We start from the raw sequence: 14,453 nt of genomic DNA on the forward strand, positions 1-14,453 counted from the left end.
GTGTGTGTGTGTGTGTGTACGTGTACATATAGCACCTACCAGTATTAAATATACTTCCCAGAGGTGTGAGAACTAAATACAGAGACCTTTTGTTATAAAGGTAGGAGGATATCCAGCAGCTTTCTACTCCAGAATACTATATTGATAGACTAGTAGCTGTTTAGGATTAGATTCCACTCCCTTACCATTATTATTCCTGTGCTATACTGTATCTCAAATAAAAATGCTGATATCTAAAGCGATGATGGACTAGGTTCCTTAAAAATTTGGTTTTAATCTTCATGTGGTTCTTCAGGTGCTACTCTCTCTCTTGCGCTCTCTCTCTCTCTCTCTGAAAGAGAGAGAAGCACCTGAAGAACCACATGGAGATTAAAAACAAATTCTTTTTTTATTGCTTATATATTCTACTCCACTCCCCTGCATGTACTTGAGATTGGAGTTTTTGTCTGCAGTGCTAAACGTGCCATACATATACCCTCTTTGTACTTGTGCTCCTGTACTGAAGGCATAAGAGACAGAACAGAATGAGCTGCCATGTGATTCCTGCTTACTATCTCTGACTACAAAAAGATGCTTCACAGTGTCCTGCATCTCTGCATGTAGCCTTCTACTTTATTATGCTTTTTGTGTAAGGAAAAGTTGACAGAGCTAGATATAGAGTTAAGCAGACTTGGGGAAGGAGATGATAATAGTCTTCAAGTACTGAATTTTCTTGCATATCATTTGTACCTTTCCCCAAAAAATCAGTCCTTCAAAATTGGGATGTTGGTCTCAAGTGGGGAAGCTATTTTTTTTCTGTTAAGAACAGAAGCATCCTGTTTGAATTTCTGCTCCAAAAAGAACTGTCTAGCAGTCACAGTGTCATTTCTGTTCAGGCAGCTGAGGGAGTCAGTTGACTTAATGGCTTGTTGTTTTCACTCCACAGGTGTTAGTGATAGTCTTTCCTTTTTAATGGTCTTGATGTTCCACTAACCTTTCTTCTGGCAATTTTGCAGTCTGCTAGCTATTTCTGGTGTCTTTTCTCTTATTTCACAACATTTCAGGCTTTTTAGCTCTTTTCAAAATTATTTATCTGCCAATGAAGACCAGTCTGCAGCAGCAGCTAAGGTTTCAGCTTCTGGTTAAGCAGGAAAGGGAAGGTGAGTGACCTGAAAATTAAGCTCTGTCCCTGATCTATGCAGCCATAACTCTAGAAAAATCTTTTTTTCATTCTTCTTTCCCCAAAACAAGGTGTGCATCTTATCTGAGAGCATATGCTATGCAAGAAAACATTGTATTTGAAAGACTATCATAAAAAAGATAGAGAACAACTGTTCTCCCCTACCACAGCATGTAGGATAGAATGCAGTGATTTTAAATTGCAGCAAAGCAGGTTTTAGATTAGAAAGAGTTCTTTGTCATTGGAACAGTAAAGCAGTGGAATACACTGTCCAGGGAAATTGCAGAATTTCCTTCGTGAGAGCTTTCTTTTCAAGAGGAGGCTGAATAACCATTTGATAGGGATAGTATAGGAATAGCATTACTGTATGCATGCAATGGGTTGACCAGATGGCACTTGAGGTTTCTTCTGGCTCCATAGTTCTTTGATTATTATTTGTAAGTATGAATGTTAAATTTGGTAAAGCTTAAAATACATTTTTGTCTTGAAAATTTCCTTTTACTTCTCATATATTCAGGGCTATTTCAGGTACTGGAGGCAAAAACTTCAGTCTGAGTATCTCAAATACTGCTTTTGTTCTAACATGGCAATTCCTATGAATGATGGAAATATTAAATGTGTATAGCAAGGACTACATTTGTTTGGGCAAATTCCATATCCCCATAAAGTGGGCTGTTGAGCAGGGGTATGACTAGGAACTGCAAGTCTGCTCCTTGCCTGCCCTGATCACCAGCTCTCTAGCCACACTGTAGGCCAAAGATGCTCTACGCTGCTTGGATTGCCCACCCCACCCACTAATCAGTCCATTAGTGCCCAGATCACCACCCTTCTACCCAGATTAGCCCAACAGTAAAAGCAGCAGGAGTGGGAGCCCTGACTGCATGCTCCTGGGCTCCCCACAGCCTACACTGCCTCCATGCCCTCGGATCCAACCCCTGCCAGACCCCACAGTTACTTGGCAGCTCCTTGCCTCCCTGTCCCCCACTTCAGTTGCAGGGCCCAGTGGGGACTGCCTCCAGGCATGTGGGTACAACATGGACTGCAAGGGAGACTGGGAGCAGGCAGGGAGAGGGAACCCCTCCCGCCACTGTCACTTTGTGGCTGATTAGAGTGGCAGGGCAGTTATCTGTGGGTGAACGGGGCTATTGGGCAGCAGGGTAGCAATCTAGGGAGCAGAGGGGATCAGGGTGGCAGGAAGTGATCTGGGGGTGGAGGAGATGGAAGAGGTGGTGAGATCTTCACCCACCCCCTCTCTCTTTCCTCTTCTTCTCTCTCCCAGTCTTGATCCAAGACTACCCTTGTCTTGGCAAGCAAGGCACCATTGGGATCTGATTCCTGCTCTCAAAATTGTCTTTCCATGTGCATTCAGCATAGCTGGAGACAGTTATTGGGACTGTTACATTTGTTTTTAGCTGTTTTTGAGAGTGAAGCTGATAGAGCGAGACCAGTTCAGTCACAGCTTGAAAGCTTTATTAGGATACGCAATAGCTAAGACTTACATCAGTAAAGACAATGCTTACGTAGCCTTGGAACCAGGGAAGCAACAGGTCTGCTGGCCAGGCTTGACTGTTCCCCTGGGGACTTCAGTTCATTTGCTGAGCTCCAGATATTTCCAGATTTTGAAATCCAAAATGTAGAAGTCCAAATGTCCTCCCAGCCTATTCCCAGTATTTATAGATGGTTGATTTTAATATTCTAGTGACTGATCTCCAATTGGTTTTATATAAATGCGTTTCCCCGAAACTTCTAGAACCTGAGTATATTAGATTTGTTGTGATCTGGAGGGTGCCAATTAGTTGGGATTTATATCCTTGAGAAAGCAAAAGGAAGGGGAGGCTTCCTTGTCTCCTTTCTCTTCCCATTATGGAATGTTGCTTCACACCACTCTGTTACTTTTTTCACCTTAGTTTATGGTCTGACAAGGGTGCTTCACTTTTACAACTTATCTAAGCTTTCTAACAAAAATACATCTGTTATAGCAAAATAACATTCAGTGTATTTTGCTACATTAATTAATTAATGTAAATAATTTAATTAATTAAATAATTACATTATTATTTTAAGATGAAGCTATGATATAGAGTATTTGGATTATTTGATGTATGGTTCTTTCTTACAGATTTTCCTTTTAGGCCTTGTGCTCTGTTCGATTGTATCTAATTAAATGTATGAATGGCTTGCTTTGCTGACCAAGCTAGTTGTTACATATGCAGAGGGTCATGCTACGGTCACTTATACAGGTTTCTGGGGTCTTTTGCCTTAACCACATTTCTGCAGCTTAGACCTAGACCTCTTGAAAATGGCCAGGTTTGGCAAGAGCATACCCATGGCTTATGCTGCTCAGGCCTGTAGATGGCCTACAAGATTGGGGATTAGATCCCATTATGCCTTTAAGTGAACATCTGTCAGTGGCCTAAGTCTAATTACAGTTTTTAAAAAGGCATTGTGGGATCTCATCAAATTCTGCTAGGAGAGTCTAGAGTCCCCTTTAAAGTTGGTGGATATTCTATGCTCTTGTTATAGCAAGAAAAATGCAATCAATAAAATCCTAATGGATACTATCAGGGTACTGTGGCAGTCAGCTGTTACTGTTACCCTTACCTCAAAAAGGATGGACAAAAATAATTAGCTACTGTCTTTGGGAACAGAATGTTTGTTTCTGTTCAGACCTAGGCTCACTAGCAATGGCTGCTTCTAATGACAGGGTAAAATGGCAAAACTCCCAAAAGCAAGAGTAAGAGAAAACTATTTGGACAAAATAATTATCTGTCAGTGAGTTTTTGCAGTTTAGAATACTGAAATTGTCAAAGCTCTTTTGGCAATTATAATAACTTTTAGATTTGAGAGGCTGCCCTCAAAGCTCCTTAATTCTGAATGCCAGCCAACTCAGTGGGTCCAACAGATATAGAATTCCATTCAAGGTCACATTGATAGTGATATAAAAAGCTTCTCTAGCTCCAGAACTGAGGCATTCCTTACAAAGTCCAGTTATCTTTTGCAGCTTAGACTTAGTTCTAAGACAGTAATGACCTTTTAATTCACTGACAGATTCTTGGGTTTCCCTTTGCACTGTGTGTTTCTGGAATATAGAGAAATTGCACTTCTGCAGCGACTGTCTTGTTTTATTAGCATGGATCTTTAGATGCGACTTTAAAAACATATGCCTCCATGAAAGAATCACTGGACACTTCCTACATGAGCTCAAAACAATCATTTTGATAGCTTGATTAAGATGTGTGAAACAATTTTGTTTCTGGATTCAGGGCCTTCTTTTCAGGATGCATGTAACTTAATAATTGCAGACATCCAGAAAACAAAATTAAGTAGGGCAAAGGTCCTGGACCTTCTTCCCCCCGCCCCCATCTCTGACATAAATCATCCAGATTAAAAACATTTGTTTCACATGGGGGAAGGTTCAGCGAAGCACTTTACAATAAAAGAAGACGTTCATCCAAGTTTCTTCACCTGTAAAGGAATCTTGCCCTCTGTGGATCCTTAGTCTTGTTTTCTTGAAGCTAATGGGACCCCCTGTTTGTACCTATGGCAACTTGTTTCATTTCTCAACTACGTTAGCAACAATTATAACAACTAGGAGAATTGAAGAACACAGCCTGTGAGAGTGGACCTATTTTATAGCAGCTTTCAGACAGACACTGTCACTTGAACCACACCCTAAATTCTTAACCAAAGTGTTCATAGTATTTTACTTCTCGTTTCCCGCATTGTTTACTAAACTACTTTTGAACATGCTCTAAATATCTGTAGCACTCCAGGTTTGTACTTAGAACTAAAAGTATTAGATGATAATAACCCACCTGCATGTACTTTCAATATAATTGTGAGATAAACAGGGAATAAGCCATAAAATTATTACACATTTAGCATATAATTAACTTCAAGGCAGGTTCTCACGATGCCATAAATTGAACATGGTCTCAGGCTCCCCCTGCCCTGACAGTATGGTGCAATTGGGATCTGATCCTCGATTCCGCAATCATATTTCCTGCCATGCATGTGTGGCATGGCAGAAGGCACAATTGTTGGGATTGTGGATAAGATCATAGAAAATTAGGGTTGGAAAGGACTTTGGGGAGGTCATCTAGTCCACCCACCTGCTCAAAGCAGGACCATCCCCACTAGATCATCCCAGCCAAGATTTTGTCTACCTGGGTTTTAAAAACCTCAAAGATAGAGATTCCACAACTTCTCTGGGTAGCTTGTTCCAGTGCTTTACTACCTTCCCAGTGAGAGAGTTTGTCCTTATATCTAACCTCAACTTCCCTTGCTGCAACTTGAGACCATTGCTCCTTGTTCTGTCATCTGCCACCACTGAGAACAGTCTAGCTCCATCCTCTTTGGACATCAACCCTTCTGTTCAGATCCAGGCTCACTATTTGACTGCTCAACAAGGGCACGCTGTTGGCTCACATTCAGCTTATCCACAGTAATCCCCAGGTCCTTTTCTGCAGAGCTGATGCTTAGCCAGTTAGTCCCCAGCCTGTACCGGTGAATGGGATTGTTCCGTCCTGAGTGAAGCACTTTGCACTTATCCTACTTGAACTTCATCAGATTTCTTTTGTTCTGGTCTTCCAATTTGTCTAGGTCGCTCTGAACCCAACATATGTACTCTTCCACCCACCTTGATATCATCTGCAAACTTTCTGAGGGTGCATTGCATCCCATCTTCCAGATCGCTGATTATGATGTTGAACAAAACTGTCCGCAGGACTGAACCCTGGGGCACTCCACTTCGTACCACCTGCCAACTAGACATCAAGCCATTGATTTTGAACCTGATGATCCAGCCAGTTTTCTGTCCACCTTACAGTCCATTCATTCAACTCATATTTCCTTAGTTTGCTTGTGAGAATGTTGTGGGATACTGTATCAAAAGCCTTGCTAAAGTCAAGGTGTATCATGTCCACTGCTCTCCCTTCAGTGTTTAGAAGTTAGTGGTTAAATGTTTCTGTAATAAGCCAAAGAATCATCAACTAAATGAAGGGCTGGAGCTTCTGGTGTGGGACACAACTGAATATTACAGGGATATACATAACCTGAAAGAAGTAGCATTTGGTTTTAATTAAAGAACTTGGAAGACAAATTCAGATATGTTTCAGTTAGGATACCAGTTGGGCTTTCTTTATTCTTTCATGGTTGGATTGAATATCGATAGAGTTCTCTATCATTAACGAAACTGAGGAATACATAGTGGTAACTGTCATGGTGGAAGGTATTGATTTTCCTACCGCAGTCCAGAGAGAAATAATTCTTATAATTATGGTGGGGCCCAGTTATTCTTGGATATGGTAGGTGATAGATTTTTTTTACCCTATGGTCACTGATCCAAGAAGGGATGCTGCTTTATAGAGTCCTCTAAAAACAAATTAGTAGAGCTGCTTATAGGGAATAATGCACTCAAGTTGCAAGAGCCAGAGACTCTCTGTTCTAGAATACTGAGAAAATTGGCATGTGAAATCAAAAATCCAAGAGCAAAGATTTTTAACCTATTTTAGAAGAAATTTTGAAGGAAGGATGAGGGTAAATGCAAAATTTGGACACCATTCAGTGTAAATTGACCAACTGAATAAAGATTGAGCCAGACTAACCTGATATTTTTCTTTGATAACTCATTTTTTTTAAATCAAAATAAACGCAGTACATCTGTATGGACTTCAGTAATGCTTCTGGATATGGTGTTATATGGAAATGTATTAGTTAAACTGGAAAAAATGGTGATGACTGTAGAGGTTGCAAAGAATAAGCAAAAGTAACTGGTTGGAGAATGACAATGGGAAGAAGTGGCAGACTGAATGCAGGTTACTAGTAGAGTTCTTTGAATATTGGTGTTGCAACCAATTTTAATAATTTTCATTAATGACATTAATACTTTCCTGCTGTTTGTGAGAACAAAATTTGCTGATGGCACAAAAGAGGCATTGTCAATACAAGGACAGTGAGAAATATCCCATGAGAAGAATGTGGTAACTGTGAACTACGGTAATAGAATTGGGATGAAATACTGTATTTTCTCACATACAGCATACCCCCAAATAAAATGTGCACCTTGTTTTTGGAATGCAGAATATAGAAAAAAAGATTTTTTTTCCAGAGTCATGGCCAACTGTGTGACATGGAGTAAGTCCTTCTGAAAAAGCAGTGCATCCCAGAAGTGTGGCATCCTGATGTGCTAGACCAGTGGTTCCCAACCTTTTCTGGCCGTGATCCACTGCTGGGAGCAGAGTACGGTGGCGGCCCAGAGGCAGAGGCGGGGGAGCTCCCAGCATGCAGCATGTTTTGTCCATTATGTGTGGCGCTGCTGGTATTGCCCTCACAAGTCTCATTTATATTAGGAACCACTGTGCTAGACTGTCTCCCTGTGATGCCACACTTCCTGGACACACTGGCTGCTTGCAGATGTTTTAAAAAAAAAAAAAATGTTTTACCAGAAGCAGCAGTACGTTACTTCAACCCAGCTCTGCGATGTCTGTATAGATCAGGTGTTTTTTTGGCACTTTGAGCTAAACCTGATTCAATTAGCTTCAAAAAGATTTTAAAAGCCTGATCTTTACAGATGTTGGGTGAGCTGGGTTGAAGTAATGTGCTGCCTCTTCTGGTCATGTGGAGTGGGGTGGAGGGCACATTAAAATAAAGTGCCATTTATGTGGTGGGATTTGTTTGTTTGTTTTTCTTTTTTTAAATGTCTGGAAGTACCCTGTGTTTCCAGGAGGATGTACTCTGTCACACCAGGCTAGGCCCAAGACCCTTGCAAAGGGTAGTAGCAAGACTTTAATTCTTTACTGTAAGTAGCTTTTTATATAATATCCTGTAAATAAGGTATTGTTTCCCACATCCCACATACCCCATGTCTTGATATTGGGATACTACTAGCAGCTTGCAGCTTCAGGTACAAGCTATAGTACTCGGTCAGTAACTACAGCTGTGAGAGGTTTAACACAGGACTCCACTCCTTCAGTTTGCTGAGAAAACAAAAGCAGAAGCCATTTGGGCAGCTGACGTGCACCGTGTCTCCAGGAGTGCCCCTTTTCCAGTGAAGAAAACAGATTCCTATCTTGAAGCATGTGGGGAGGGGGCATGAAGGGGAGTGCTGATTTGGGGGAGAAAGGTGCAAGTTAAATAAGAGAAAATAATGGGCAGTGTAAGGCCATACGCAGAGACTAATAACAAGAATATCTGCTAAGCTGAAGGTTTGTCAGTTGGCAGAAAATGGTGAAAGCCTGGAACTATTAACAGAATGACAGAGTTACTAATGTAATGTGGCTGTGAAAAAGGCCAGTGCAATCATAGGTTGTGTTAGGCAAGTTATTTCTGCAGATAAAAATAATAATATCGTTGTACAAGACGCGTACTTGTTTGGATTACCTTGTATAATTCTTGCCATACATGTTCAGGAAGGCCCTTCTCTATACCTAGGCAAACAAGGTTCCTTGGGTGAATTTGATATCTTTTATTAGACCAACCCAAATAGTTCTCTATACCTATTTGTTTGAATTAGTCTACTATTATCAGTAGGGGAACAAAGGCTGTCCTCTGAGCAGAGACAAAAAGAGTATGGCTTGTTTACCCTTGCAAAAGGCAGGCATGTGATTGTTGTCTAGAATATATCAAAGCAAGCACCGGGGAGGGTAGAAGTATAATTAAAGGGTATTTAATTACTTGTTCAAAAAAAAAAAAGTGTGTGTAAAAATTGGCCAAGAATAAATTTAGGTTGAAATTTTCAGAAGGTTTCTTACATCAGAGAAGTGAAATCTTGGAAACACTTCCAGTAGGAACAGTTACTGATTTCAGGATCAGAGATTGGGACTCTGATGTGATAGATCTCTTTTTAGTCCTACCTGTGTTCCTGTGAAGTACCCCCTCCTCTTTGTCAGTTTTCTGCCTTGCTTTAAAGGCATGCTGTTGAAGCAGTGAGAGAGGCACTACCTTCTTCTACTTCTGAAACCACTTGTATGTTGGCTTCAGGTAAGTGTTTGAGGTTATTTTTGATTACAACCAATAACTTTTAGGATGAAAGGATGCAATTGAACCAGGTAAGTTTTTTGTTTGCTGTTTTTTAATCTGATTGCCAGAAACGAATATGGTGTTTATGGTTAAATCACTTGCACATGCCTCTGACTGTAGTATTCAATATCAGGGTGTCTCTTTCATGACTAAGTTCTACTTTTTTTTTTATTATTATTATTATTATTAGGAGGATCAAGTGAGAATGGAAAGATGCATCACACCTCAGATTCGAATGGAACATTTATTTCTTACAGGTGGGCATGCTTACTATTTTTAAGTATCTTTGTTTGAATAGGTTAGAAATTATCAACTACTTAGAGGGAAAGAAATGGCCTGGATTATTTAAGAGTACTATACAATTTACTGTAGCGTACTCTATTCAGTAGAATGTTGAGAGATTTTTGTTTTCTGATGAATTAATAATTAAAAGTATTTTTGGAACTTATTTTGATAGATGAAGAAAAGCTAGGTAAGAATATTGAATCATGAAGGGGTCACATCTTGACCTGGTCACATCTTAAGAATATACTAGTGCTAAAGTATAAATTAGCTCTAAAAAATACTCAGCTCACCAGTGCAATCTTGGTGATTTTCTGTAAAGACACTGACCACCAGGGATCTGGGTTTTCCATTAGCTGCAGAAAAATGCAGATTTTCTCATTTGAAGGAGAAAAATGCAGATTTTCTCCTTTAAAAGAGAAAAATGCTGATTTTCCTCTTTAAAAGAGAAAGCTTTGAGAAACAGCGGCTTTCCCCTTGCAGGCTGGCAGTGTTCCAGTGGGAGAAGGGGACAGGTAGGGGTCCTTCAGGGAACTGCATGGCTGAGCCAATGGTGCTGGGGGCCAGTGCCCATGCTGCCAGCGATAGGGTGGTCTGGAGACACTGCCCCAGGAGGGGAAGGATGGCCGCAGCCAGACTGCCTAGTGCAGGGTGGGAGCCCCAACCCAGGGTCGGGGGTACCACCAGCCTCCCTTCCTCTTCTCTCCAGCCCACGCCAGGGCTGGACTTGCTCCACCACTGTCTGCATGAATTGGAGTCATCACAACCATTGTGTTCCATCCTGGGTGGAACGGGGCCTGCAGCCCCTGGCTCTTCTCCTGTTGCCTGCAGCATGGCTAGGACAGAAATTTGCTTCACGCTGCTGCTGTGCTGCAGCCAAAGCCCCAGCTTTGTGCGGGGTACTGTGTGATGTCCCAGCTGCTGCCTGTGGTTCCGCATGAGGTACGCACACTGTTTGCACCTCATGCTGGAGGCTGTCCCAGTGATCTATGGGGACACAGTGATCCTGTGAGTCCATGCGGGGCTGGGTGGAGGCAGCTGGAGGCCCCCTCCTGCAGGGCTGGGGTGGGTAGAGTGCTGCAGGTCAGGAGTGAGGGACATCGGGAGTACTGTGGGGGCTGTGGCTTGGGAGTGAGGGGCACCGAAAGGGCAGGGGATTGTGGGTCAGAAGTGAGAGGCGCTGGCAGGGCCAGGGGGCTGCAGGTTGGGAATGAGGAGCACATGCATGGACTGGGGGGCACCAGGGAACCTTGGGCTGGGAGCAAGGGGCCAGGGGCCTATGGGTTGAGAGTGAGGGGTACCAGCAGGGGCAGGGCTGCTCAGTTCCACAAAGAAGCAGGGGAAGGAAGAGGACCTGCATCCTGGTGAGTGAAGATGGTAGGGGGAGCTCTGATTTGCTATGATGATAAATCCAAAATCAAATGCCTAAATTATATAGGTATTTAGAATGTATTTTATTATAATGATTGAGGCACTGGTAGGCTTCCAAATTCCTTTAAAATTGTAAATATATCAATAAAACATTGTGGGGAAAATGTAGATTTGGGGGGTTTTAATCAGAGTATTTGAGATTTTTTAAATTGGAGAATTTACCATTTTTAAGCAGAGAAAACCAGGGTCCCTGATCACTCAGGAGAATAGTAAACTTTGTTAAAATCTAATTTGGAGTTATCCTTCGGAAACAGAACAGTGTTACATCTCAATTTATAATAAACACAGGAAGCACCAGTTAAGAAACTGGGGAATGGAATAAACTTGTGCTAGCATTTTTATCATATCTTGAATCTTGCTGTAGTAAGTGTTTCGGGCTGTTTGTACTTGGAAGCACAGAGAACTATTAGGAGGGAATATTCAAGTGCTCCTTACTGTGTAAGCTAATAGCTCAGATGACGGAAAGCAATGGTAAAAGTATAGTTTCCTGTAATCCCAGTTACACTATTAAATTAACACTGGCAAACCTGATTACTTTTTATTCTTGACTTGGAAAATCCAATAGTTTTAATCTGTACTTTTACCCATTTAGATGCCTGTATGTAATGAGATTGATTCTAATGTATGGTAGGTAAAGTCAAACTTATCATCAGAGTCCTTTAGACAATGCAGTATTTATACAGCATGCTGATTTTATATTCCTGGAACACACACAATATAAAAATATAATAGATTAAAACAAGAAGAGCAACAATTACTACAATTAGCCAATGTTAACAAAATGACTCAGAGGTTCCATGAAAAAAAAAGAATCTTCAAAACTCCTTAGGGAAGTAAGTCCCTGAAAATAAATGGACTTTGCAGTACTAGCTGAGGTCATCAAAGTAGGGCCTAGTCAGACCAGCAAAGTGAATTTCAACAGTTGAGCGCTCTTCTCTGCAAATATCTGCCATTAGCTCAAAAACACTGAAATCTGGAGCTGTTAGGACTAGCATTTCAACAGATTCCCTTTGCCAAGTTTAAAACATGAAAATAGTCAACTTCATATAGCAGCTGAGAACACATCTGTACTTCTTCGGACAAAGATAATAAGCTATACTTTCTTGCACCGTTCTTCATTTGGCCTGAAGGCTAAATACAGACAGTCAAAAAGTTTGAAGCTGAATCAGTTCAGTCTTTGCAAGGTAGTCTAAACTGCACAGATTAAACTGAAACAGAAATGAACGGACATTTACCTTTGATTCAGGAAATGCAAATACATGCCTGCAGTGGCTTAGGCCAGAAGCCGGGGGTGGGGGCTAGAGCACAGCTCTCTGGCTGTGTGTTCACTTCCTCTTCCTGCTGCCCCTGAGGTCTCTGGGATTTGGGCTAAGGACAGACACAAAAAGCCTGAGCCTGAATTGATTTAATCTTTGTAGGTTAGTCTAACTTGGCTAGGCTAAATGAGTTGTGTAACCACACAGGCATCCTAGAAATTCAGGCACATGCCTGCAGTGGCTCAGGCTAGAAGCTGGGGGGTGCTAGAGCAGCCCTCCCTTCCCCTCTACAGTACTGAACTGAGGGTGGGGGGCGGTATGGCCAGGCCCTAGCAGGGCGCTCTGATTATCACACCCTCCCCCCCAAGCAGCCGAGCAGGGAATGTTCATCACCCCTGACTCAGTGTTTATCAACCCATTAAGAAAACAAAGCCTCTCTCCATTAACTAATGGAGCTCTTCTTAAACAGCTCTTCCAAGGAAGGACATTACACTACCTGCTGATTAGCTCCAAAAAGCCTGTCTGCCTGTTATCTCTCACAGCAGGGACCATAGGCAGGATGAAGTCTGCTAGCTAATGCTGAGGTGTCTGCATAAGGCGAGGGGGAGGGGCAGGGGGTGTAATAATCCCTGCTTAGCAAGGAGAAGCCAGGCAGATGCTCTGTGCCTGCAAGTCTCTGCAGGAGCTTTGGCCAGGGAGGAGAGGGGATTGGCCAGCTCTGCTGTAGAGCAGAGAGCCCTGCCCGGCCCAGAGAGCATGCTGGGATTCTGGGGGTGTCTGGTGTATCTTAAACCAGCAAGGGATCTGGGACAGACATTGCATAAACTGGTTTGACCCAAATCAATTAAGTCTGATACTACGTTCAACCAGATTTATCTCAAACCGGTTTCAGCCATTTTTAACTGGTTTATGTGTACTGAATATCTGTTCTGTTACAGGTTTCAACCAGTTTCTGATCACTTAAACTGGTTTATGTGTAATGTCTGTCCCTAGCCTTGCAGTCCAGAATTACAACAGCAGGACTGTGCAGGATTGCTCATCACTTCCTCTTCCTGCTTCCAGGTGCCTCTGGGATTTATAGTCCACAGTTGCAGCCAACACTAAGTTTGAGCTGGGGAAGGGATGTTTAACCCCCCCTCCCTGGCCCCAGATCCCAGCCAGGGTTTGCCTGGAGGGGGGACACCCTCCCGCCCCCTTGCATAGACTGAACTGCATCCCCAGCTGGACTTGCTCCCCATTCTCCTCCTTGTCAGCCATCCCTCACTGCTCCAGCTAGGGAGCAGAGGGGTGGGGCCATCTGTGCTCTCTGGAGCAGACAGTACAGCCCAGCCCAGGGCTGGAAAGCTTGCTGGGGGACTGTGACTTAACTTGAACCAGGAAGAGGTCTGGGACAGAAATTTTATACACTGGTTTAACCCAAATCAGTTAAGTCTGATACTACATTCAGGCAGTTTTATCTTAAACCAGTTTCAGCTGTTTTGAAATTGATTTATGTGTACTGAGCTTCTCTTCCGTTACAAGTTTCAGCTACTTCCTGATCACTTAAACCGATTTATATGCAACTTCTGTCCTTAGCCAAAAGGCTCAGTTTGGGCCATATGCTGCAGTCCCTTTGCAATGTTGCAGCCATAAAGCTTTCCTAAATAACCAAATAGTCCTCCAGGATTTGAGAATTCTGTCATGATCCGTCAGCCTCCAGGTGCAGGTTCTTTTAGTTAGAGAGGCATGACTATAGTTTATGCTGCATTCTCTGTTACATGCTGGCCCATGTTCTAAGGCTGCTCTAAGTTATCTTGCAGGCCCAACCTATAACTAGTTTCTCTGAGAAACTAGGTGGGCACAAAGATGCCCTTTGTTACTCCACTTCCCGTAGCACCAAGTACACATAATAGTGTCTTGGGTACACCTTTATTGAATGGTAATTGTATTCTGTAAAAGAGACTTCCAGAAAAACTTTACAAAATTACCAGTGAAGTAAACTACTATTTTAAAATCAGTGCTTATCTGTATTGCAGTGCCAGAATATTAATTTATTGTTATAATTAAAGAAGCAAGATGATACAGCAGGATAGTACATTATATATAAAAAAGAAACCTCTGCATAGTTGGCAAACCAGCACTATTATTAAGTACTATTACAGTATTTAAGGTGTGAAATGAATATTTTCTGCTCAGTGGCAAGGAGCTCTTACCATATAATGAAGCTTACTGCAACTTTATTGGTTGGGTTGAACACAATATTGATAGTCATAGTTCTGCATTATGTTAAGATAAATAGACAATACCTTGATGGGCAAGGAAATTAG

General features: G+C 42.1%; 1 protein-coding gene across 1 annotated transcript in view; it reads left to right on the forward strand.

Annotated features, from left to right (window-relative positions):
* TBC1D5 (TBC1 domain family member 5) overlaps positions 1-14,453 on the forward strand; it is a 371,763-nt gene that overhangs the window by 126,011 nt on the left and 231,299 nt on the right. The window contains exon 3 of the mRNA XM_019497895.2: positions 9,369-9,435. Coding sequence (XP_019353440.2) covers positions 9,369-9,435 — 67 coding nt within the window. The remainder of the gene's footprint in view (positions 1-9,368; positions 9,436-14,453) is intronic.

The sequence above is a fragment of the Alligator mississippiensis genome, chromosome 5, assembly GCF_030867095.1.
Source record: "Alligator mississippiensis isolate rAllMis1 chromosome 5, rAllMis1, whole genome shotgun sequence".
In the NCBI taxonomy this organism is placed as follows: Eukaryota; Metazoa; Chordata; order Crocodylia; family Alligatoridae; genus Alligator; species Alligator mississippiensis.